The 26,959-nt window shown below is 38.9% G+C and overlaps 1 protein-coding gene across 3 annotated transcripts in view; it reads right to left on the bottom strand.

Moving 5' to 3' along the window:
* The window catches only part of rab27b (RAB27B, member RAS oncogene family), a 159,725-nt gene that overhangs the window by 23,034 nt on the left and 109,732 nt on the right, over nucleotides 1–26,959 (bottom strand). For all 3 annotated transcript variants that reach the window (XM_061980819.2, XM_061980817.2, XM_061980818.2), the window contains exons 2-3: nucleotides 13,535–13,706; nucleotides 533–621 (exon numbers count right to left, since the gene is read on the bottom strand). In XM_061980819.2, coding sequence (XP_061836803.1) covers nucleotides 533–621; nucleotides 13,535–13,687 — 242 coding nt within the window. In that variant the 5' untranslated portion in view covers nucleotides 13,688–13,706. The remainder of the gene's footprint in view (nucleotides 1–532; nucleotides 622–13,534; nucleotides 13,707–26,959) is intronic.

The following is a 26,959-nucleotide window of genomic DNA, read 5'->3' as shown; positions in this document are numbered from 1 at the left end:
GTTAGAAGGCGATCGCCGAATTCGTCCTCGCTTTCTCCCGTGTCGCTGGCTGTCGTGTCGTTTTCGTCGGTTTCGCATGCATACGGTTCAAACCGATATGGCTCAATAGCTTCAGTTTCTTCTTCAATTTCGTTTTCGCTACCTGCCTCCACACTACAACCATCCGTTTCAATACATGCGTAATCTGTTGAATCGCTTAAGCCGCTGAAATCCGAGTCTGAATCCGAGCTAATGTCGCTATAGCTTGCTGTTCTATGCGCCATGTTTGTTTGTGTTGGCATCACTATGTGACGTCACAGGAAAATGGACGGGTGGTCAAAATCAGGCACTTTGAAGCTTTTTTTAGGGATATTGCGTGATGGGTAACATTTTGAAAAAAACTTCGAAAAATAAAATAAGCCACTGGGAACTGATTTTTAATGGTTTTAACCCTTCTGAAATTGTGATAATGTTCCCCTTTAAGTGATCAAATGTAGCTTGAATATCAAAATGTAGACCTAAAAAGAACAAACATGTTTGACCGGCAGCTCACCTTTCCTGCCCAGCTGTGTCCCAAAGCTGTAGATGAACCTTAAAGCTTTTTCCTGCCGTCATCCCATTAGGGTTGGATGCTGTGTACACCTGAGGACAAATTAAATATCGTTTTGTTAGGTCAGTCATGATTGGTGCCCACACATTTACATTTACAACCTTTATATGTGCTTCGTTATCTCAGACCAAAGCAGACAGGTTTATATGGTCCTGCAGTTTATACTAGTTCATAAATAATCCATCCTCGACTTTATTGAAGCCAACACTGCAGAGTAAAATGCTAATTACATATGAAGACACAACCTGGTTTTACAGTTTTACTGTAATGTACAGAAATAATCAACCTTTTGTGTCAAATATGCAAATTTCTGTCAGCTAGGTAACAAACACTTGTTATGTATGTTTAGAATTATAGCATATGACATATGTAATACGGTTTAGAGATGGGCACTGAAACAGGAATGTTCTGATTTCAGCGGTAGTATCCAGACCGGAAAAAGTAGCTACCAGTGCCTTGATTCAGTGCTAAATGTAGTAACGAGGTGTCAAAGTCATTTTCCCTGAGGGCCACATTGCAGTTATGTTTGGCCCCAGAGGGCCGCTTCTAACAGTGAATACTATTATTACACAACTTTTTAATGCATTTTTTTTACTAGATTTTTTTTAAACTAAAATGTAAAAAAAATATGGTAAACAGCAATAATTTCACCTCCAAATTTAGTGTATATTACTGTAAATGGAAAAACAGTACTGCTGTTTTTATGGTAAAAAAAAAAAAAAAAGGCAGCTCAGTTGCCAGATGTGGAGGGGGCGTGGCCTGTGGGCCTGCCGCGGAACGGGGTGTGCCAGGACCGGCCTCGATGACAGCGACAGGTGCATAGATGGCCCAGGTGGGCCTTGTTATCTAATCGCCTTTATTAGCAGCAGCCGGATTGAGACACGTTGTTGGAGCGAGAGCGAGATAGCGAGAGACGAACACAGAGAAAACATTTTGCTGGAAAGCAAAACACTTGCACGATTTTATGAAAATAAAACAGTGTTGTAACCCTGATCCGGGCTCTGGTGGCAGTATTTGGTGGTCTGAGGAACCCACTGGAGGGCAACCTCCACAATGTGGCCAAATTCCAGCAAAATGTTTTCTCTGTGTCCGTCTCTCGCTCTCTCTCGCTCTAGCTCCAACAACGTGTCTCATCCCGGCTGCTGCTAATAAAGGCGATTAGATAACAAGGCCCACCTGGGCCATCTACGCACTACGGTACTTTCAGTTGGGGAGTAGAAATAGACCATTGTGTCTAAAAAATACTTAAAGGGGGCCAATCCTGGTCATTTCAGGAGCTTTTAAAATGATATATACATCATATCCCAGTAGAGCATTATACTATGTTTATTTTAATAAAATACTATATAATATAAAAGACTCACCACGGTTTACATAACAACTTTAACGTTAATGCTTCAGCAAGCAAACTGCCCTACTAGACAAATCATGTGAGCGTAGAGCGGTGAGTTTAAATTAGTAAATAGTTTATTGGTTGCATTTTTATGATGTTGTCCACTTCTGATAGTACAGCCTAATCAAGTTTTAAGGTTAGAAACAACCTGATTGAACACCTCAAGTCAGGGGAAGGCAAGATGAACCCTGATTGATGGAAGACTCATTCTACTCCTACTCAGTCTTACTACAAAACCCCAAACCAGTGACGTTGGCACGTTGTGTAAATCGTAAACAAAAACAGAATACGATGATTTGCAAATCCTTTAACTTATATTCAATTGAATAGACTGCAAAGACAAGATACTCAACGTTCGAAATGGAAAACGTAATTTTTTTGCAAATATTAGCTCATTTGGAACTTGATGCTTGCAACATGTTTCAAAAAAGCTGGCACAAGTGGCAAAAAAGACTGAGAAAGTTGAGGAATGCTCACCAAACACTTATTTGGAACATCCCACAGGTGAACGGGCTAATTGGGAACAGGTGGGTGCCATGATTGGGTATAAAAAGCAGCTTCCATGAAATGCTCAGTCATTCACAAACAAGGATGGGGCGAGGGTCACCACTTGGTGAACAAATGTGTGAGCAAACTGTCGAGCAGTTTAAGAACAACATTTCTGCAAGGAATTTAGGGATTTCACCATCTACGATCCGTAATATCATCAAAAGGTTCAGAGAATCTGGAGAAATCAATGCACGTAAGCGGCAACATTGAATGCCCGTGACCTTCGGCGTTACTGCATCAAAAGGCGACATCAGTGTGTAAAGGATATCACCACATGGGCTCAGGAACACTTCAGAAAACCACTGTCAGTAACTACAGTTCATCGCTACATCTAGAATTGCAAGTTAAAACGCTACTATGCAAAGCGAAAGCCATTTATCAACAACACCCAGAAACGCCGCCGGCTTCGCTGGACCCGAGCTCATTCAAGATGGACTGATGCAAAGTGGAAAAGTGTTCTGTCCACATTTCAAATTGTTTTTGGAAATTGTGGACGTCGTGTCCTCCGGACCAAAGAGGAAAAGAACCATCCGGACTGTTATAGGTGCAAAGTTCAAAAGCCAGCATCTGTGATGGTATGGGGGTGTATTAGTGCCCAAGGCATGGGTAACTTACACATCTGTAAAGGCACCATTAATGCTGAAAGGTACATACAGGTTTTGGAGCAACATATGTTGCCATCCAAGCAAGGTCTTTTTCATGGACGCCCCTGCTTATTTCAGCAAGACGATGCCAAGCCACATTCTGCATGTGTTAGCGTGGCTTCGTAGTAAAAGAGTGCGGGTACTAGACTGGGCTGCCTGTAGTCCAGACCTGTCTCCCATTGAAAATGTGTGGCGCATTATGAAGTGTAAAATTTGACAACGGAGACCCCGGACTGTTGAACAACTTAAGCTGTACATCAAGCAAGAATGGGAAATAATTCTGCCTGAAAAGCTTTAAAAATTGGTCTCTTCAGTTCCCAAACGTTTACTGAGTGTTGTTAAAAGGAAAGGCCATGTAACGCAGTGGTAAAAATGCCCCTGTGCCAACTTTATTGCAATGCATTGCTGCCATTTAATTCTAAGTTAATGATTATTTGCGAAAAGAAAAAAAAAATTAAGTGTCTCAGTTCGAACATTAAATATCTTGTCTTTGCGGTCTATTCAATTGAATATAAGTTGAAAAGGATTTGCAAATTAATTGTATTCTGTTTTTATTTACGAATTACACAACATGCCAACTTCACTGGTTTTGGGTTTTGTACTTCTAGATTTAGACTACAAAATGTTTTATACGAAAGTTCAGCAAGATGTACTGCTGAGCACTTATCTGCCAACAGTTCATAATAGGAACAATTACATGTATATTGATATGGCTGACTCCTTGCAATCAGCAATATTCATCCACCAGAACATTAAGAAACACATTATTTTGTCCATCCATTTGCTAGATGGGCTATGAAATGCATCCAAGTATAATTTACTGGGACACCACTTGGGAATTTGAATGGTTTCTATGGCAATGGTAGAGTGTGAGGTGAACTAATGGAGCCATAAGTCAGGATCCCTCAGATTTTTATGAGTGGACTACATTGAAGAAGTGAACATCTCAACAGGGCTGGAAACACAAAAGAAGCCTCGGGCAACATTCACACCTTTGATTCCCACAGATGAGACACTGTCACTGTCACACATTGACTAGGATTCAAACACTATAAAAAGGTGTGTACTATTAGTGGGCGTGTTGCGTGTGATTTACTAAGACTGTAAGGTGGTGCAAATAATCATTAACTAGAATTTAATGGCAGCAACACATTGCAAAAAAGTTGGCACATGGGCATTTTTACCACTGTTTTACATGGCCTTTCCTTTTAACAACACTCAGTAAACGTTTGGGAACCGAGGAGACCAATTTTTGAAGCTTTTCAGGTGAAATTCTCTCCCATTCTTGCTTGATGTACAGCTTAAGTTGTTCAACTTTTGGTATTTTAAGTTTCATAATGCGCCACACATTTTCAATGGGAGACAGGCCAGTCTAGTACCCATACTCTTTTACTATGAAGCAGCATTGTCTTGCTGAAATAAGCAGGGGCGTCCATGATGACAACATTTGTTGCTCCAAAACCTGCATGTACCTTTCAGCATTATTGGTGCTTCACAGATGTGTAAGTTACCCATGCCTTGGGCACTAATACACCCCCATACCATCACAGATGCTGGCTTTTCAACTTTGCGCCTAGAACAATCCAGATGGCTCTTTTCCTCTTTGTTCCGGAGGACACGACGTCCACAGTTTCCAAAAACAATTGGAAATGTGGACTCGTCAGACCACAGAACATTTTTCCACTTTGCATCATCTTGGATGAGCTCGGGCCCAGCGAAGCCGACGGCATTTCTGGGTGTTGTTGATAAATGGCTTTTGCTTTGCATAGTAGAGTTTTAACTTGCACTTACAGATGTAACAATGAACTATAGTTACTGACAGTGGTTTTCTGAAGTGTTCCTGAGCCCATGTGGTGATATCCTTTACACACTGATGTCGCTTTTTGATGCAGTACCACCAGAGGAATCGAAGGTAACGGGCATTCAATGTTGGTTTTTGGCCTTGCAGTGATTTCTCCAGATTCTCTGAACCTCTTGATGATATTACGGACCGTAGAGGGTGAAATCCCTAAATTCCTTGCAATAGCTCGTTGAGAAATGTTGTTCTTAAACGGTTCGACAGTTTGCTCACGCATTTGTTCACAAAGTGGTGACCCTCGCCCCATCCTGAGCATTTCATGGAAGCTGCTTTTATACCCAATCATGGCACCCACCTGTTCCCAATTAGCCTGTTCACCTGTGGGATGTTCCAAATAAGTGTTTGATGAGGATTCCTAAACTTTCTCAGTCTTTTTTGCCACTTGTGCCAGCTTTTTGGAAACATGTTGCAAACATCAATTTTTAAAAATGAGCTAATATTTGCAAAAAATATATAGTTTTCCAGTTGGGACGTTAACTATCTTGTCTTTGCAGTTTATTCAATTGAATATAAGTGGAAAAGGATTCGCAAATCATTGTATTCAGTTTTTATTTATGATTTACGCAACGTGCCAACTTCACTGGTTTTAGGTTTTGTAGAATGAAACCTGTCAGAATAATTGTATCTACGATATCACACAACTTTGTGTTACATTGAGTTCAGGGCGAAAGAACAAAAGCTGTCTTTGATCCTACCAAGCAAAAGGCTTGTAAAACTCCACTGTTTACGATGGGAAGCGTAATCCACAGGAAAATTTTGTCTTGACCCGAGAACTACAAAGCGGAGTGGAAGCAGGACCCGACGCAAGCTCCAGGGACCCTTTCTTAGAACTGTTTTACAACCTTTTCTTTGAACTGTTTTAATCGAAGGCGATGGCTGTTTACGACCCCCTTCCCTTAGAAACAGCTGTTTCCTTGTAATCAGGGAAAGTCCAAAAAAAAGAAGAGGCGTACAATCTTTCGTCAGAGCGTGGTGGAGACTGTACAAGAGTACAGCCCAGACGTTTCTCCTCAATTGAGCCAAATTTAATTATGTGTCTGTTTAATTATTTGCTTCTTTGTCTGTTTAATAGATGTCATCAGTGTTTGAATCTGACAAAACCACTTTTTTTTTTTTTGACAGCTGAATGCTCCTTACTCCGCTCAAAACACAAAAAATTGCATACCTAAATAAGTTTTTTCATGTAAAAAATATATTTGAATAATCCTTATTCTATGTAAAAAAAAAAAAAATTAACATTAGTAAAAAAGAAATAATTTTGTAAATTTACCAAAGTAAAAAAAAAAGTTTGCTTGCTTCCTCTAACTTTTTGTCCTGTATTTACTATGTTTAAAAACAAAATCACCAATTTTAAACATTTCAAGTAGAATTTTAAGTCTTGGCAATACTGGCCCTGTCACTTGGTATCAAAATGTGCTGTATCGCCCAACCCCAATGATCACATTCTCCCTCATAGTCTGGCTAAAGATGAAATATTAAAAAAAAAGTAGTGTGAGGTGGGCAATAATAGATCATATATGTCATCTGAAGCACCGAGATAAAATTAGCACTGCCAGTACTGACAGAGCTGCAGCAAAGCACGACGTCGTCTCGATACAAGCAGCGATTAAGTTATCTTCATCTCTTAAATATAATGGTCAGATTATATTATTAGGTTTAACATGAAAGAATTTGTCATCAATTAAAATGCATCACTGCCTGTGCCTTGTAAAAGAGTTACAGTTTAAATACAACTGGAAATATTCCAAGATTATACTAACAAAAAGAGAAAATGTGTGTTTAGTGTTAGTATTTGTTTCAATATTGGTTTGTCCAACCTCATTGCGGCGAGCAACATTTCCCGCGTCAGCGTGCACTCTGAAAAGAACGAGGCATCAGATGGCGATGAATGGTCATCACTGGTGAAGCCAGAAATGAATGCAAAAGACATCTTTAGTCTGCTTTTAGGACCTATTATGCAAAACAAACTTTTTTTTACTAGGGATGTCCGATAATATCGGATTGCCGATATCATCGGCCGATAAATGCTTTAAAATGCAATATCGGAAATTATTGGTATCGGTTTCAAAATTATCGGTATCGGTTTCAAAAAGTTACATTTATGACTTTTTAAAACGCCGCTGTGTACACGGACGTAGGGAGAAGTACAGAGCGCCAATAAACCTTAAAGGCAATGCCTTTGGTGCCGGCCCAATCACATAATATCTACGGCTTTTACACACACACAAGTTAATGCAATGGCACAAGGTCACAGTGAGGGTGGCCGTATAAACAACTTTAACACTGTTACAAATATGCGCCACACTGTGAACCCACACCAAACAAGAATGACAAACACATTTCGGGAGAACATCCGCACCGTAACACAACATAAACACAACAGAACAAATACCCAGAACCCCTTGCAGCACTAACTCTTCCGGGACGCTACGATATACACCCCCCGCTACCCCCTACACTCCCCTCAACTCAACCCCTCCCGCCCCAACCCCGCCCACCTCAACCAGAGAGCATGTCCCAAATTCCAAGCTACTGTTTTGAGGCATGTTAAAAAAAAACTATGCACTTTGTGACTTCAATAATAAATATGGCAGTGCCATGTTGGCATTTTTTCCATAACTTGAGTTTATTTATTTTGGAAAACCTTGTTACATTGTTTAATGCATCCAGCGGGGCATCACAACACAATTAGGCATAATAATGTGTTAATTCCACGACTGTATATATCGGTATCGGTTGATATCGGAATTGGTAATTAAGAGTTGGACAATATCGGAAAATCGGATATCGGCAAAAAAGCCATTATCGGACATCTCTAATTAGCAGTATTTTCAACAAATCATGTTGGGTTACTCAAATCAGTGCTGGCTATTGTGTTGATAGCCCGGGCTATAGCATGCTCGTCTCTCATGCCGGCTGACCCAGGCTCGAGTCCAGGACGGAACAGAAAAAAGCAGGGACTGAACCAGGCAGGTTACAGCGCGACCCGTGATCCGCAAAAGAGTGTGGTTTAAGGGGGTGTCGACCTCAAGATAGCCAGGCGTTAAAAAAATAGACCTAAAACTGAGTGATCATCAATCTTCACCAATACGTCACTTGATTGATATTCACGGCACCTGAGGGTCTTGTGAGATGACGCTGGCTGCTGCCAGATCATTATTAAGAAAAAATGACCGACAGGAAGGGGAGAAACACTTTTTTTTTATTTCAACAGACTCTCGCGCCGTACCTGCCGTCAAAACTCTAAAGACCGACCGCACAGTTCCTGTCTTCACAATAAAAGCGCTGCTTCATCCTGCCTGCGCTAACATAATAAGAGTCTCAGAAAGCTGGCGCGCATTGTATTTCTTGTAAAGTGTATACAAAGGAGTATGGAAGCTGGACAAATAAGACGCCAGAAAGCAACCACTTTCATGTGGTATTGGACAGAAAGGAGGACTTTTTTTCTCCTCCATTTGAAAATGTGGACATTATCATCACTACTGTCTGATTCCAATCAATGCAAGTCATCAGAATCAGGTAATACACCAACTTATATTCTTGTCTTCATGAAAGAAAATAATCTATATGTGCTACACATGCTTGTATTATCATTAAACACCTTTAACTTGTTAACAAAAAGGTCTCTTTCATAAATAAATATAAATGATATATATGAATGAGGTAGATCCCCTCAACTTGGTCAATTGAAAAGTAGCTCGCCTGCAGAAAAAGTGTAGGCACCCCTGTTATAGAAGCAGGAAAGTCAATATTTTCTGAAATTTTCTACAAAAAAAATTGTGTGAGAACCATTTTTTTTTATGTGACATCATAATTAAAAGCAGCACATCTGAGACAACTCAAGGAGCGACGTTCATATGTTGTTAATATAATTTTATTGTAAAATTCCATTCTGTTTTTTCGGAGGTGTTCTGTCATTAAGTTTTTAGAACTCTATCGGACATTGTGACTTTTAGTATTAGTGTTCCCGGAAAAAAAGGGAACCAAACACACATACTGTACAGCAGATTTTTACAGCTAAATGTGTACACACAGACACATTTTTTTCTCTCAATGTGGCCCCGAATCAAAATATTTGCCCAGCTCTGAGCTAAACTGATACAACCATGCAGCAATACCTATTTTTTACCTTGTTTAGGAAACATTTAGTTCCATGGTCAAAATGTCACCATCATGAAATGTTATTTTGATAAGCATTTTTCCTGAGAAACTGACATTTTTGACAGGTAATATGCCAGAGCGTTCCCATTTGCCACCATGACATTTGTATTCATTGTTTTTGGATGGTTTGTCACCAACTTGTCATAGATGCTCAAATACTGTAACTATGACTGATATACATCACTTGAATTATTTCATTTTGTAAATATATTAGGTGTTGTTTCTGTATTCTGTAGCAATTAGGGTCTAGTACCAGTTAAACTGATTACATGGACAGGTTTGTGCGGTCTATTTCTTTCATGTGACTGTTCTTAATTTGGATGTGGGGAGTAACCACATGGGAAAGTTGCCAGATCCCAGATGTCTGAAATCCCAATGGATTGTAACTTGTGGAGATGCTGGTGTGGCTGTTGTTCACTCATGTAGCTTTTTAATTTAACTGCAGTAAACCATAACATAACAACATGGGTTTCAAGTTTTACATAGTACATTTTTAGTCTGATGGAATGATTTGTTATGACCCGAAAAGTGCAATGATAGTATTGGTGTAGAAAGCTGCTCTTACCAATTATATTTTGTTTCATTGCCAGTGTTGGGTTAGTTACTGAAAACCAGTAACTAGTTACAGTTACTAGTTACTTTATTTCAAAAGTAAGAATAATACAATCTGTTGATCAACTTGACATGCATTTGCATCACTGAACTCTGCTAAGCAATGTGGTCTACATACAACACACAAAGACATGTTTCAAAAGGCCAATTTATTTCAGGCCAGAACTAATTGACAAAACAATTTTAAATAGCTGCAACATAACATACATAAGTAACAAACCGCATAATAACATCATAGCTGTAAACCTGGCTTCACCCAAGGAAGGCACACATGACATACACAAAGCCTAACCAGGCGTTTTTTCTCTCTCAAGGAATTGTGAAATAAAATCATGTCTTCAGGAGATCAACACAGAACACTCTACGTATTTCCCCAGTTTTAGTTTAGAGATATGGAAAGATTGACCTGCCCCACTAGGATCCCTCTTTATGTTTGTCCATAGTGGATCTAACATAATAGTTAGAGTCCAGTCCATAGTGGATCTAACATAATAGTGTGAGAGTCCAGTCCATAGTGGATCTAGCATAATATTGTGAGAGTCCGGTCCATAGTGGATGTAACATAATAGTGTGAGAGTCCAGTCCATAGTGGATCCAACATAATAGTGTGAGAGTCCAGTCCATAGTGGATCTAGCATAATATTGTGAGAGTCCAGTCCATAGTGGATCTAACATAATAGTGTGAGTCCAGTCCATAGTGGATCTAACATAATAGTGTGAGAGTCCACTCCATAGTGGATCTAACTTAATATTGTAGAGTCCAGTCCATAGTGGATCTAACATAATAGTGTGAGAGTCCAGTCCATAGGGGATCTAACATAATAGTGTGAGAGTCCAGTCCATAGTGGATCTAATATAATAGTTTGAGAGTCCAGTCCATAGTGGATCTAGCATAATAGTTTGAGAGTCCAGTCCATAGTGGATCTAGCATAATAGTGTGAGAGTCCGTGTGAGAGACCTCTATGTAGGTCTGACTTAGACCTAGATTTCATACATTGACTTTTTTCAACAAAAATCAACAGGTAGTTGGAAATTCCCCCTTCAAAACAAAAGTGTAGTAAAAACAGTCACTTTTGCCTCTTTGAGCTGTAATTTGACCCCCTTAACATGCTTCAAAACTCACTAAACTGGACACACACATCAGGACTGGCAAAAATTGCGATTTATTTAAAAAAAAAAAAAAAAAAAACTCAAAATTGCGCTCTAGCGCCCCCTAGGAAGAAAACACAGACACAACTGCTCCTAGGAAGAAAACTCAGACAAAACTGCCTGCAACTTCCAGTAGGAATGTCATATGTTTATGTTTGTGAACTTTATAGTCTATACATTTAGAGTGATGTGATAATTAAACACTCTAGAAGTCTAGAATGAAAGAGCAACAGTATATAAGAGAATTGACAGTGTGTACCTTCAGTGCTGAATGATGAGCAGAGGCAGAGTTTGGAGTGTTTTCTTTAGCTCGCTTTCCATGTTTATGTACTCACTGTCCAGGTACTTGAAAATGCCGTACAGCGGCGTTTTAAAAAGACATATATTATACTTTTTGAAACAGATACCGATAAATTCCGATATTACATTTTAAAGCATTTATCGGCTGATAATATCGGCAGTCCGATATTATCGGACATCTCTAGTAATAAACACCATCAATGTGATATATTATCACTTTTATGTAGAAATGTGTTGTAAAAATCTGCTTCCGTATCTGTTTCTGACACAAATGTTTGTGAGAGTCTAGTCCATAGTGGATCCAACATAATAGTGTGAGTCCAGTCCATAGTGGATCTAGCATAATATTGTGAGAGTCCAGTCCATAGTGGATCTAACATAATATTGTGAGAGTCCAGTCCATAGTGGATCTCGCATAATATTGTGAGAGTCCAGTCCATAGTGTGATCTAACATAATAGTGTGAGAGTCCAGTCCATAGTGGATCTAACATAATATTGTGAGAGTCCAGTTCATAGTGGATCTAACATAATAGTGTGAGAGTCCAGTCCATAGTGGATCTAACATACCGGTAATAGTGTGAGAGTCCAGTCCATAGTGGATCTAACATAATATTGTGAGTCCAGTCCATAGTGGATCTAACATAATAGTGAGAGTCCAGTCCATAGTGGATCTAACATAATAGCGTGAGAGTTCAGTCCATAGTGGATCTAACATAATAGTGTGAGAGTCCAGTTCATAGTGGATCTATCATAATAGTGTGAGAGTCCAGTCCATAGTGGATCTAACATAATAGTGTGAGAGTCCAGTCCATAGTGAATCTAACATAATAGTGTGAGAGTCCAGTCCATAGTGGATCTAACATAATATTGTGAGAGTCCAATCCATAGTGGATCTAACATAATAGTGTGAGAGTCCAGTTCATAGTGGATCTATCATAATAGTGTGAGAGTCCAGTCCATAGTGAATCTAACATAATAGTGTGAGAGTCCAGTCCATAGTGGATCTAACATAATAGTGTGAGAGTCCAGTCCATAAATAGTGTGAGAGTCCAGTCCATAGTGGATCTAACATAATAGTGTGAGAGTCCAGTCCATAGTGGATCCAACATAATAGTGAGAGTCCATTCCATAGTGGATCTAACATAATAGTGAGAGTCCAGTCCATAGTGGATCTAACATAATAGTGTGAGAGTCCAGTCCATAGTGGATCTAACATAATAGTGTGAGAGTCCAGTCCATAGTGGATCTAACATAATAGTGAGAGTCCAGTCCATAGTGGATCTAACATAATAGTGAGAGTCCAGTCCATAGTGAATCTAACATAATAGTGTGAGAGTCCAGTCCATAGTGGATCTAACATAATATTGTGGGAGTCTAGTCCATAGTGGATCTTACATAATATTGTGAGAGTCCAGTCCATAGTGGATCTAACATAATAGTGAGAGTCCAGTCCATAGTGGATCTAACATAATAGTGAGAGTCCAGTCCATAGTGGATCTAACATAATAGTGAGAGTCCAGTCCATAGTGGATCTAACATATCAGTTAGAGTCCAGTCCATAGTGGATCTAACATAATAGTGTGAGAGTCCAGTCCATAGTGAATCTAACATAATAGTGTGAGAGTCCAGTCCATAGTGGATCTAACATAATAGTGTGAGAGTCCAGTCCATAGTGGATCTAACATAATAGTGTGAGAGTCGAGTCCATGGTGGATCTAACATAATATTGTGAGAGTCCCGTCCATAGTGGATCTTACATAATATTGTGAGAGTCCAGTCCATAGTGGATCTTACTTAATAGTGTGAGAGTCCAGTCCATAGTGGATCTAACTTAATAGTTAGAGTTCAGTCCATAGTGGATCTAACATAATAGTGTGAGAGTCCAGTCCATAGTGGATCTAACATAATAGTGTGAGAGTCCAGTCCATAGTGGATCTAACATAATAGTGTGAGAGTCCAGTCCATAGTGGATCTAACATAATAGTGTGAGAGTCCAGTCCATAGTGGATCTAACATAATAGTTAGAGTCCAGTCCATAGAGGATCTAACATAATAGTGTGAGAGTCCAGTCCATATCTTAATGGGATGCATGTGGCCCGTGGGCCGTATTTTGCCCAGGTCTGGTTTAGCTCCATAAGGTTTAGTTCGCCATATGGACTAGTATAAAAAACAACTATTAGTTGTGATGAATTAGCTGCAACACATACAAATGAGTACCAGATTAAGACAAAAACATGCACAGTTTCCTGCTTTTTGAAAACATTACAGGGAGCCTTACCACTCTCTTTTCCCTGAAGTCGATGCCGACTGTGGTGATGAACTTGGGGTTGAACTTATTATCTGTGTATCTGTACAGGAACGTTGTCTTCCCCACGCCAGAGTCTCCCAGGGCCAGGAGCTTTATCAGGTAGTCATAATCCCCATCAGTCATCTTGATGACCAACAGCGACCTGTCCAACACAGATACAGATACAGGTCAGCATCCAGACACTAGTTGCTTGGCAGAAAGTCATAAGGTCTATTATAAACATGGTTAATATCATTTTGCAGGAACAAATACTCTTGAAAATCTAATATTGCTACTGGGTCAGCAACCTGCGGCTCTCGAGCCGCGCTGGTGGCTCCATGTAGCATTTTTTAAAAAGGATTGAAAATGGAAAAAGATTGGAGAAAAATAAGTGTTTTATTAGGGACCGCAATGTCCCTTTGGGACAGAGGACCCTATTGTATTTGTAAGGTTTTATTATTATTATTCCGCCGCCTCAAAACTCACCATATTTGACACACACATCAGGATTGGCGAAAATTGGGATCTAATAAAAAAACCAAACCCTCAAACTCAAAATTGCGCTCTAGCGCCTCCTAGAAAAAAACACAGACATAACTGCTTGTAACGTCCGGGAGAAATGTCATGGAGACATGAAACAAAAACCTCTATGTAGGTCTGACTTAGACCTAGATTTCATACATTGACTTTTTTCAGCAAAAATCAACAGGTAGTTGGAAATTCCCCCTTCAAAACAAAAGTGTAGTAAAAACAGTCACTTTTGCCTCTTTGAGCTATAATTTGACCCCCTTAACATGCTTCAAAACTCACTAAACTGGACACACACATCAAGACTGGCAAAAATTGCGATCTATTTAAAAAAAAAAACCAACCCCAAAACTCAAAATTGCGCTCTAGCGCCCCCTAGGAAGAAAACTCAGACAAAACTGCCTGTAACTTCCAGTAGGAATGTCGTAGAGACATGAAACAAAAACAACTATGTAGGTCTCACTTAGACCTACATTTCATACACTGACAACCCCCAGCAAAAATCAACAGGAAGTTTGCAATCCACCTTCAAAACAAAAAGTTGTTATTATTATTATTATACCGCCGCCTCTTTGAGCTGTAATTTGACCCCCTTAACATGCTTCAAAACTCACCATATTTGACACACATCAGGACTGGCACAAATTGCGATCTAATGAAAAAACCTAGCCCCAAAACTTAAAAATGCGCTCTAGCGCCCTCTAGGAAGAAAACACAGACAAAACTGCCTGTAACTTCCAGTAGGAATGCCGTAGCGACATAAAACAAAAACCTCTACGTAGGTCTCACTTAGATCTAGATTTCATACATTGACTTGTTTAGCAAAAATCAACAGGAAGTTGTCAATTCCCCCTTCAAAACAAAAGTGTAGTAAAAACAGTCACTTTTGCCTCTTTGAGCTGTAATTTGACCCCCTTAATATGCTTCAAAACTCACCATATTTGACACACACATCAGGATTGGCGAAAATTGCGATCTAATAAAAAAACAAACCCCAAAACTCAAAATTGCGCTCTAGCGCCCCCTAGGAAAGAACACAGACAAAACTGCTTGTAACGTCCGGTAGGAATGTCGTAGAGACATGAAACAAAAACCTCTATGTAGGTCTGACTTAGACCTAGATTTCATACACTGACTTTTTTCAGCAAAATTCAACAGGAAGTTGGCAATTCCCCCTTCAAAACAAAAGTGTAGTAAAAACAGTCACTTTTGCCTCTTTGAGCTGTAATTTGACCCCCTTAATATGCTTCAAAACTCACCATATTTGACACACACATCAGGATTGGCGAAAATTGCGATCTAATAAAAAAAAACAAAAGCCAAAACTCAAAATTGCGCTCTAGCGCCCCCTAGGAATAAAAAAAGACAAAACTGCTTGTAACGTCTGGTAGGAATGTCGTAGAGACATGAGACAAAAACCTCTATGTAGGTCTAACTTAGACCTAGATTTCGTACATTGACTTTTTTCAGCAAAAATTAACAGGAAGTTGGCAATTCCTCCTTCAAAACAAAAGTTTTGTAAAAACAGCCACTTTTGCCTCTTTGAGCTATAATTTGACCCCCTTAGCATGCTTCAAAACTCACCAAACTGGACACACACATCAAGACTGGCAAAAATTGCGATCTATTTAAAAAACAACAACCCCAAAACTCAAAATTGCGCTCTAGCGCCCCCTAGGAAGAAAACTCAGACAAAACTGCCTGTAACTTCCAGTAGGAATGTCGTAGAGACATGAAACAAAAACAACTATGTAGGTCTCACTTAGACCTACATTTCATACACTGACAACCCCCAGCAAAAATCAACAGGAAGTTTGCAATCCACCTTCAAAACAAAAAGTTGTTATTATTATTATTATACCGCCGCCTCTTTGAGCTGTAATTTGACCCCCTTAACATGCTTCAAAACTCACCATATTTGACACACATCAGGACTGGCACAAATTGCGATCTAATGAAAAAACCTAGCCCCAAAACTTAAAAATGCGCTCTAGCGCCCTCTAGGAAGAAAACACAGACAAAACTGCCTGTAACTTCCAGTAGGAATGCCGTAGCGACATAAAACAAAAACCTCTACGTAGGTCTCACTTAGATCTAGATTTCATACATTGACTTGTTTAGCAAAAATCAACAGGAAGTTGTCAATTCCCCCTTCAAAACAAAAGTGTAGTAAAAACAGTCACTTTTGCCTCTTTGAGCTGTAATTTGACCCCCTTAATATGCTTCAAAACTCACCATATTTGACACACACATCAGGATTGGCGAAAATTGCGATCTAATAAAAAACCAAACCCCAAAACTCAAAATTGCGCTCTAGCGCCCCCTAGGAAAGAACACAGACAAAACTGCTTGTAACGTCCGGTAGGAATGTCGTAGAGACATGAAACAAAAACCTCTATGTAGGTCTGACTTAGACCTAGATTTCATACACTGACTTTTTTCAGCAAAATTCAACAGGAAGTTGGCAATTCCCCCTTCAAAACAAAAGTGTAGTAAAAACAGTCACTTTTGCCTCTTTGAGCTGTAATTTGACCCCCTCAATATGCTTCAAAACTCACCATATTTGACACACACATCAGGATTGGCGAAAATTGCGATCTAATAAAAAAAAACAAAAGCCAAAACTCAAAATTGCGCTCTAGCGCCCCCTAGGAATAAAAAAAGACAAAACTGCTTGTAACGTCTGGTAGGAATGTCGTAGAGACATGAGACAAAAACCTCTATGTAGGTCTAACTTAGACCTAGATTTCTTACATTGACTTTTTTCAGCAAAAATTAACAGGAAGTTGGCAATTCCTCCTTCAAAACAAAAGTTTTGTAAAAACAGCCACTTTTGCCTCTTTGAGCTATAATTTGACCCCCTTAGCATGCTTCAAAACTCACCAAACTGGACACACACATCAAGACTGGCAAAAATTGCGATCTATTTAAAAAACAACAACCCCAAAACTCAAAATTGCGCTCTAGCGCCCCCTAGGAAGAAAACACAGACACAACTGCTCCTAGGAAGAAAACGCAGACAAAACTGCCTGTAACTTCCAGTAGGAATGTCGTAGAGACATGCAACAAAAACAACTATGTAGGTCTCACTTAGACCTACATTTCATACACTGACAACCCCCAGCAAAAATCAACAGGAAGTTTGCAATCCCCTTTCAAAAAAAAAAGTTGTTATTATTATTATACCGCCGCCTCCTTGAGCTGTAATTTGACCCTCTTAACATGCTTCAAAACTCACCATATTTGACACACACATCAGGACTGGCAAAAATTGCGATCTAATGAAAAAACCTAGCCCCAAAACTTAAAAATGCGCTCTAGCGCCCCCTAGGAAGAAAACACAGACAAAACTGCCTGTAACTTTCAGTAGGAATGCTGTAGCGACATAAAACAAAAACCTCTACGTAGGTCTCACTTAGACTTAGATTTCATACATTGACTTTTTTCAGCAAAAATCAACAGGAAGTAGTCAATTCCCCCTTCAAAACAAAAGTGTAGTAAAAACAGTCACTTTTGCCTCTTTGAGCTGTAATTTGACCCCCTTAATATGCTTCAAAACTCACCATATTTGACACACACATCAGGATTGGCGAAAATTGCGATCTAATAAAAAACCAAACCCCAAAACTCAAAATTGCGCTCTAGCGCTCCCTAGGAAAGAACACAGACAAAACTGCTTGTAACGTCCGGTAGGAATGTCGTAGAGACATAAAACAAAAACCTCTATGTAGGTCTCACCTAGACCTAGATTTCATACAATAACTTTCTTCAAATAAAATCAACAGGAAGTAGGCAATTCCTCCTTTAAAACAATTTTTTTGAAAAACAGTCACTTTTGCCTCTTTGAGCTGTAATTTGACCCCCTTAACATGCTTCAAACCTCACCAAACTGGACACACACATCAGGACTGGCAAAAATTGCAATCTAATAAAAAAAGCAAACCCCAAAACTCAAAATTGCGCTCCAGCGCCCCATAGGAAGAAAACACAGACAAAACTGCCTGTAACTTCCAGTAGGAATGTCGTAGAGACATGAAAACCTCTATGTAGGTCTCACTTATACCTACATTTCATATATTGACAACCCCCAGCAAAAATCAACAGGAAGTTTGCGATTCCCCCTTCAAAACAAAAGTATTGTAAAAACCGGTCACCTTTTTTCAAACATTGTCTCCTCTGAGCGCGTTTGTCGTGTCGGCTTCAAACTAGCACAGGAGGGAGATTGAACCCTTCTGATTAAAAGTTGACCAAAGAGTTTTAATGACTGCTCCGGTTTGGATTTTATGTGCCATCAAAGTCGGTCCCGTCCATCGCTGCTTGCAGCTTTAATTTAATATATTTTACCTTTATCCTCTTTGTATATAATTTAGTTTTGCATGTCTCATGACACATTATCTGTATGTAACATTGGCTGCATTTCAGATAGTTGTTTGTGTGCCATGTTGTTCCAGACCACAGCAAACATTACCTAGCTTGCCAAAGATTGTAATAAATATATTAAAAGAAGACACAGCTTCCTTTAACTTGGACACACACACATCTATACCTTTGGTCATTAAAAGTCAGTCATTTCCAAGAGTTATATCACTGATTTACTAATGGTTTCTAATCTTGTAAAAATGTGTAGAATATATATTACATTTCAGAATTTCTGTCAACAAAGATTTGCTTCAGCCTGCGACACATAGTCATTTTGATAGTAGGCTATTATAGCTAATATAGACACTTACGTCATGTGTTGCCTTCATTGTAAGACTTATATAAGACTTTTCATTTTCTGCGGCTCCAGACAGATTTTTTTTTTGTATTTTTGGTTCAATATGGCTCTTTCAACGTTTTGGGTTTGCCGAACCATGGGCTAATAACTAAATGAAAAGTAATGTAGTCAAGGTCTATTCTCCTTGCTGTTGTTGGCCTCTCGGCTAAATGTGGAATGTTTGAACAGACTATCACTATCACAAGACTCCAATTCCTTCAGCTGAGCAGGATGTACCAAACAGTTTATTATAGCGAGGTCATTGTTCAAGCAGCAGATCGCAATCTCACTCTGGTTTAAGAAGGAGACCAGTAGAACTAAAACGCACCAACCAGAGTTGACCATCTTGGCATGTGGCGTTAGATGGACAGCTAATTTATTCCACCTTATGACTGAATAATAATAATAATAATAGATTTTATTTGTAAAAAAAAAAAAAAAAAGCACTATACATTGAGTAAACAACCTCAAAGTACTACAGTGTATTAAAAAGAAATGAAAATAAAAAGATAATAAAAATAAATACAAATAAAAACTAGAACAACCTAATAGCTTACCAAAGTCGTACTAAAACATGTTGATGGATTTTTGAGCGCCGTGTGTAATGTTCTATATTTTCAATGGAACATATAAAATGTTGGTGTTGTTTACTTGAGTCATATTGCCATCATATTGCAGTCTACACATATCTCTTATGTTTGACTGCCATCTACTGATCACACTTATCATTACACCCATGTACCAAATAAAATTGCTTCGAGGTCGGTAAGCAAAACCAGAATTATTCCGTACATTTAAGTGCGCTTTATAGTCCGGAAAATACGGTAATTTAAATGTCCTTCATGGTTACTTAGCCCTTTGTTGTTTTTATTTAATTTTGTCATAACCACAAATCTGCGAAAATGATGGGGCTCATAATATTGCAACTCATTTCGACCTAAAAGGACCAATTGTATTCCTCGAAATTGGTTTAAAATTTCAGGTCAAGAAAAGCAGCAGTTGACCATGCATGCTGACGTCGGTAAGGATGGGTACTCTTCACATTTTAATCGATACGGTACTAATTTCTCGTACCTGGGAATCAATATATATTTTCTGTACTTTTGTGCGTGTTCCAATGTTAATCGTTTAAAATAAAATATTAGAGATGTCCGATAATGGCTTTTTTTTGCCGATATCCGATATTGTCCAACTCTTAATTACCGATTCCGATATCAACCGATACCGATATATACAGTCGTGGAATTAACACATTATTATGCCTAATTTTGTTGTGATGCCCCGCTGGATGCATTAAACAATGTAACAAGGTTTTCCAAAATAAATCAACTCAAGTTATGGGAAAAAAAATGCCAACATGGCACTGCCATATTTATTATTGAAGTCACAAAGTGCATTATTTTTTTTAACATGCCTCAAAACAACAGCTTGGAATTTGGGACATGAGAGCATGAGGAGGTTGAGGTGGGCAGGATTGGGGGGTGGGGGGTAGGGGGTAGCGGTGTATATTGTAGCGTCCCGGAAGAGTTAGTACTGCAAGGGTTTCTGGGTATTTGTTCTGTTGTGTTTATGTTGTGTTACAGGTGCGGATGTTCTCCCGAAATGTGTTTGTCATTCTTGTTTGGTGTGGGTTCACAGTGTGGCGCATATTTGTAACAGTGTTAAAGTTGTTTATACGGCCACCCTCAGTGTGACCTGTATGGCTGTTGATCAAGTATGCAGGCATTCACTTGTGTGTGTGACAAACCGTAGATATTATGTGACTGAGCGGGCACAGGCAAAGGCAGTGGCTTTAAGGTTTATTGGCGCTCTGTACTTCTCCCTACGTCCGTGTACACAGCGGCGTTTTAAAAAAGTCAGAAATTTTACTTTTTGAAACAGATACCGATAATTTTGAAACTGATACCGATAATTTCCGATATTACAATTTAAAGCATTTATCGGCCGATAATATCGGCAGTCCGATATTATCGGACATTCCTATAAAATACACATTTGTACAGTATTTAACATATAACACTCTCCAGTTGCACATGGAACGTACAATATATGCATTCGTAATATGCCAAATTTTTTCGGCAGGTGCAGACTGCAAAGCGAATGACAGAAACACAATATTTACAGACTAAAAGAAATACTGCCGCATAGATTTGTTACACTGAGCTTGTAGTGGAAAAAGTAATCCCCAGAGCCTGCAATAACAAGCAAGAACAAAGCTATAAAGCACCACAGAGACATTAAAAATGCATGGAGAATCAAACACAACAGGGGAGACAGGAAACAACCAGCACACAGAATGTGCAGCTGGAGCTCGTTGCAAGAAGCCCACGTGAAGATGTCAAAGAAACGTGCGGAAATTAAACGGGCGTGTGCTTTCTTTCCCCGTTGTTCAGACGACAATACAGTACAACTATGTTACTTTGCATGAATGTGCTTACCACTAAGAGTGACTATGCTGCTCATTAATATTGTCAGCCATGGTCATTCTATTTTATTATGGGCCTGCTGCAATGCAAGCAGCCCATATTATTAATCCTCATACTTCAACTTTTATTAGTATAGTTGAGCACGTTTTTCTTACGATTAATACGAGACAGATCGGCCAACGAACCCCCCACATATGTTATACCATCGGAAAGGTCTCACTCGCGCCTACGGCGGTACTTTAAGTTGGCAACATGTAACGCTATTCACGAATAAAAAATAAAATGGGCCAATTTAATGGGTACTGTTGCGTCTACCAGCTCTTCCTCCAAGGGAATCTAAGTTACTGGTCAATCCAAAGTTATTTCGATGACATATATGCTGAGTAAGAAGGACCACCAAGACAGGATAGGAATATTATCAAGTTTTACTGAAATTTCAGGAGATCAGCCCACACCAATGCATTCATATCGGCTACTCTAGTTGATCTGACATTCAAACGGAAGAGCCAACTTCTTGCACACAAAGAAAGCCCCCACCTCTCCCTCTCGCAACACTGATAAGGAAAAAACTCTAAACAGACCTTGGGGCGGTATAGCTCGGTTGGTAGAGCGGCCGTGCCAGCAACTTGAGGGTTGCAGGTTCGATCCCCGCTTCCGCCATCCTAGTCACTGCCGTTGTGTCCTTGGGCAAGACACTTTACCCACCTGCTCCCAGTGCCACCCACACTGGTTTAAATGTAACTTAGATATTGGGTTTCACTATGTAAAGCGCTTTGAGTCACTAGAGAAAAGCGCTATATAAATATAATTCACTTCACTTCACTTCACCTCTGAAGACAAAGAGAAACTGGTAAAATATACAAAGGAAAAGTACTAGAAGATCTAAACATGGCTATGAATAGAGAAATAACTCTTAAACATATATGCATTCTCTACAGTATATACTCTTTTAATGGACGATTGCTCTGAGACAAACGTCAAAAAGACGAGATTACCTCCTCTTGTAGCTCAGCCATACTTTCACGTAGCTCGGTGCTTAATGTCTCATTTTGTTCACACACTTGTCTACTTTCGACACAAGCTAACTGATAGCATGCTAATGTTAGCTTGCTTGCATGCTAACATAAAAATGATATTTTTTGAGCTACATTTGCTTCCGTTTACCCCAGAGTCAAATAACTTGGTAAGTGACACTTGTTAACTGATTTTTTTTTAAATACAATTTTAAAATTCAAAATCCGCATACTTTGACTTTTAGGCCCTTCATGAAAAAAGTTTGGACACCCCTGATTTAGATGGATAATTTGAAAACATTATTACGCATTTTGATAAATGTATGCATTTAAATGTTCTAGGTTTGTACGGTATACCGGTACTAGTATAGTACCGCGGTACTAATGAATCAAAAACGTAATATACTCTGTTTGAAAAGTACCGGGTTACAATTTTTTTTTTTTTTTTTTAACGGGCGCGTCATGACGGGTTTACGAGCAGAGGAGCATGTTCGGCAGCGCACAATTACTGCGTACTTACAAGCAGACAATGTGTATAGACAGAAAAGGGAGAATGAACGCATTGGCTTAAAAACTAACGATAAAGGTGAAGTTATAACACTGAAACGCCCTCAGGAAGAGGTGCTTTAAGACATGGCTAGCTAGCTAGCAGTGAACATACATCCGCAGTCGGCAGTGTTTTAGCTACTTCTAAATCACTAATCCTCGCCTCCATGACGACAAATAAAGTATGTTTCTTACAAGTATAATCCCAGCAGGACGAGGAATAGCTAAACATGCTTCACTACACACCATAAGGGGATACAACAGCTCACCGGTGTCACCGCTAACAAAAGCTAGCATGCCTGAATGTAAACAAATGTAAACAAATGCCACGGGTGGATCTACACCTAACATCCACTGTAATGAAACCAAGTACAATAGCGTATCTAGTGGATACTACTATAATTATATCGTTATTTTTTAACGTCACAAAAACTTTTGTCCTTTTTTTAAAATTCATTTTATGTTTATAAACTCAGTAAATACGTCCCTGGACACATGAGGACTTTGAATCTGACCAATGTATGATCCTGTAACGACTTGGTATCGGATCGATACCCAAATTTGTGGTATCATTCAAAACTAATGTAAAGTATCCTGTTAGAATAATTATGTATATATTATCACACAACTCTTATGCTTAAGGGCCGTTGCTATAGTTATTATTAATTGTGCTGAAGTGGTATTTTTCTTTGTCTGTGCAAAGCTGGCAATTCCAAAAGATTGCAAGCCAGTCTGGTATCAGTGTCTGTGTCCAGGAACGGCCTGCTGACTGCCAAGGCCGAACACCGCCGTGACGCAGACAGAGCAGAGACAAGGCGATATCACCAGTGTCAACACATTTGCATTTCTTGTCTAATCCTATATTGTGTCTAACTGGAGCTGTCGAGATTACCCCCCTTCCCTCAGCGACAGCTTCAGTGATGTAACCAGGGACCTCCCAAATAAATACAGGAAGCACGTGGGATAGAGTTTAGAGCGTAGTTTGGATCTATAACTAGAGTACAGCCCAAATAACGTCTCTCCTCAATCGAGCAAAATTTAACTCTGTCTCTGCATGATTCCTTGCTTCTCGTCTGTTTTAATAGATGTCATCAGTGTATGAACCTGACAATCCAAACAACAGAAGAATAAGTGATTATTACATTTTAACAGAAATGTAGATAGAACATGTTGGAAGAGAAAGTAAGCAGATATTAACAGTAAATGGAGAAGTGGATTAATAATCAATTTTTACAGTTTTTATAATTTTGACAAAATAATAGAATGAGAAATGACACAATATGTTATGGCATTAGAGATGTCCGATATATCGGCCGATAAATGCTTTAAAATGTAATATCGGAAATTATTGGTATTTTTTTTTATTATCGGTATCGGTTTTTTTGGTTGTTTTTTTTATTAAATCAACATAAAAAACGCAAGATAAACTTACAATTAGTGCACCAACCCAAGAAAACTCCCTCCCCCATTTACACTCATTCACACAAAAGGGTTGTTTCTTTCTGTTATTAATATTCTGCTTCCTACATTATATATCAATATATATCAATACAGTCTGCAAGGGATACAGTCCGTAAGCACACATGCTGGTCCACTAATAGTACTAACCTTTAACAGTTAATTTGACTCATTTTCATTAATTACTAGTTTCTATGTAACTGTTTTTATTTTTTTATTCAAGAAAATGTTTTTAATTTATTTATTTTATTTTATTGTATTAATTTTTTTTAAAAGGACCTTATCTTCACCATACCTGGTTGTCCAAATTAGGCATAATAATGTGTTAACTCCACGACTGTATATATCGGTATCGGTAATTAAGAGTTGGACAATATCGGAATATCGGATATCGGCAAAAAAGCCATCATCGGACATCCCTATACTGCATACGTCAGCAGTAGAGATGCGCGGTTTGCGGACACAACCGCGGAGTCCGCGGATAAACCGCGGGTCGGGTGGGTAAAAATAGATTTTAAATAGATGCGGGCGGTTGGCGGTTGAACCAATTCAGAAATATATATACATAGTTAAATGTTGTAACCCACATACGAAAAACGAGCAGCACTCTTTGAAACAGTCAATTATTCATCAGGCACCGCGTCCCAGCAACAAGTGCCGCAAGTGAGCACTCCTTCAGCGCAGCAGGGCGCATTTTAGAGGCCAGGCGCTCTCGCATGAATCCTGGCACTGTAGATGCCATTTTATTCCTGCATAGTGCTAACAAAAAAAAAAGTAAGTAGACATAAGGTTGGATATGTTAAACGAATTAGTCTACGTTACCTATAGGCTATACCAAATAAGCCCATGTCTAACCTATATTGAGTTCGGTCAGCTAAATAATTTTGATGGTTACGTGTTGTTTGGGCGCACTACAATGCAAACGAATTAAGGGAATTGCGTTGTTTATTGTGTTTTTTTTCTATTCGAGATATACTACTGTGTGAATAATTATTTGGCCTCGCTTTCAAGTGAAGCGCATCTCCGATTGGCGACAATGTAAGGCTATTTAGCCTGCTTTGTTTGTCGCGACCGTCTATTTTCATTATAATTCAAGTTTGATGATAAAGTGCAGTCTGATGGGTTTGATTTCCCCCCTTCAGCTATTTGCCTTGGCCAATAAGTTGCAGGTAATTTATTATTATTATTTATTTAATTTATTTTTGTTTAAATAGAGATGACATACATATGTTATTGTATAATTTAAGTTTGTGCGCGTGATTGACAGCCTAAGGCTTATGAGGCACATTTTTTATTTATTTTTTTATTTCAACTTAAAAACGTATGAGCCTATGCCTACAACATAGGCTATGTGTTTATCTTTATTTTCCTGCCTGTCGTTGACAATGGAGATTGTCTGATATTTTGTCATGGCTACAGATCAATCAATAAAGGTTCATCTTTGTGGCAAAATTGTTCACTGTTTCACTGTGCACCCCGCCCTCGTCCCTATTTGAGCATTATAACGTTAACAAGTTAATATTCATTGAAATAAATTCAGAACATTTTTTTTACCTAACGAAAATATAGGCCTAGTCTTTCTAAAACATTTTTTTAACTTCTTAAAAGCCTCGTTCTGCTTGCTGGAACTGCGCACACAAAGTGTGAGGAACGCACTCCTGATCTGAGGGCATTGGCAACAATAGTCAACACTTTCTTAATGGAAATGACAATAATACTATAATAATGATAAATAATATTATCACGCATTAATATCTCTTAGCCACTAATGCGTGGCACGCATTGAATGTCTCTGCTGCATTGGATCAGTCTCCTTTCTTTAACAGGCAAAAGCTTTATAACCTCACTAATGCCTTGCATCGTCTATATTAGATATATAACAACGGGAGGGTGCGGGCGGGTGTGGTTTTGATAAAATGTTGATTCGGGTGGATGGCGGATGGTTGACGACTTTTGTGATGCGGTTGCGGATGAAATAATTGCCTATCCGCGCATCTCTAGTCAGCAGTTAAATTATGAGCCTTTGTTTGCTTACTTACTACTAAAAGACAAGTTGTCTAGTATGTTCACTATTTTATTAAAGGCCAAAATTGTTATTCGATTACAATAAGAAACAGACGTTTAATGTCCCGTAAATTTTTTTTGTTAAAATATGCCATTTTTTTGTGGGGACAACCCTAATATGTTCTATATTTTACTTTCAGAACACAGTCACAGTGTGTTCTTTAATGGCTGGAAAAACAAAGGAGAGTTCAATGATATTCCACACTGTACTGAAAGACCTTTTTGTACTGAAAGACCTTTTTATACCTTACTACGACATTAGGCTGCTAGGATAGACAGAAGGTTGATGACTTGTCTTGACAGAATCAGAATAAAAACTATTCTGATTCTGACTGATGAAAAGGCAGACTGATATTTTGTCAAACAAGCCTTGACTTACGTGACCTCTTAATCACCTTAAAACAAAGGCGACCTACAGACAAAAATCAATAAATACGAACAGGAATGAAGACTGACTCTTACTTTCATTTATTTGTTCGGACATCCTCTGAGTTTCCTGTCAGATTGTGTTCAACCTTTCAGTGTTTCAGAAACACTTAGGCAAACAACAGTGCATTAGTGATGACAGTGCCTGCTGGGTTATTCTGCTACTAAATCTGTCGCCTTGGCCAACTGGGGGGTTTTC

Source organism: Nerophis lumbriciformis, linkage group LG20 (assembly GCF_033978685.3).
Source record: "Nerophis lumbriciformis linkage group LG20, RoL_Nlum_v2.1, whole genome shotgun sequence".
Lineage (NCBI taxonomy): Eukaryota > Metazoa > Chordata > Actinopteri > Syngnathiformes > Syngnathidae > Nerophis > Nerophis lumbriciformis.
The sequence above is the reverse complement of the archived record's forward strand: the minus strand, read 5'-3'. Positions and strand labels throughout refer to the sequence as shown.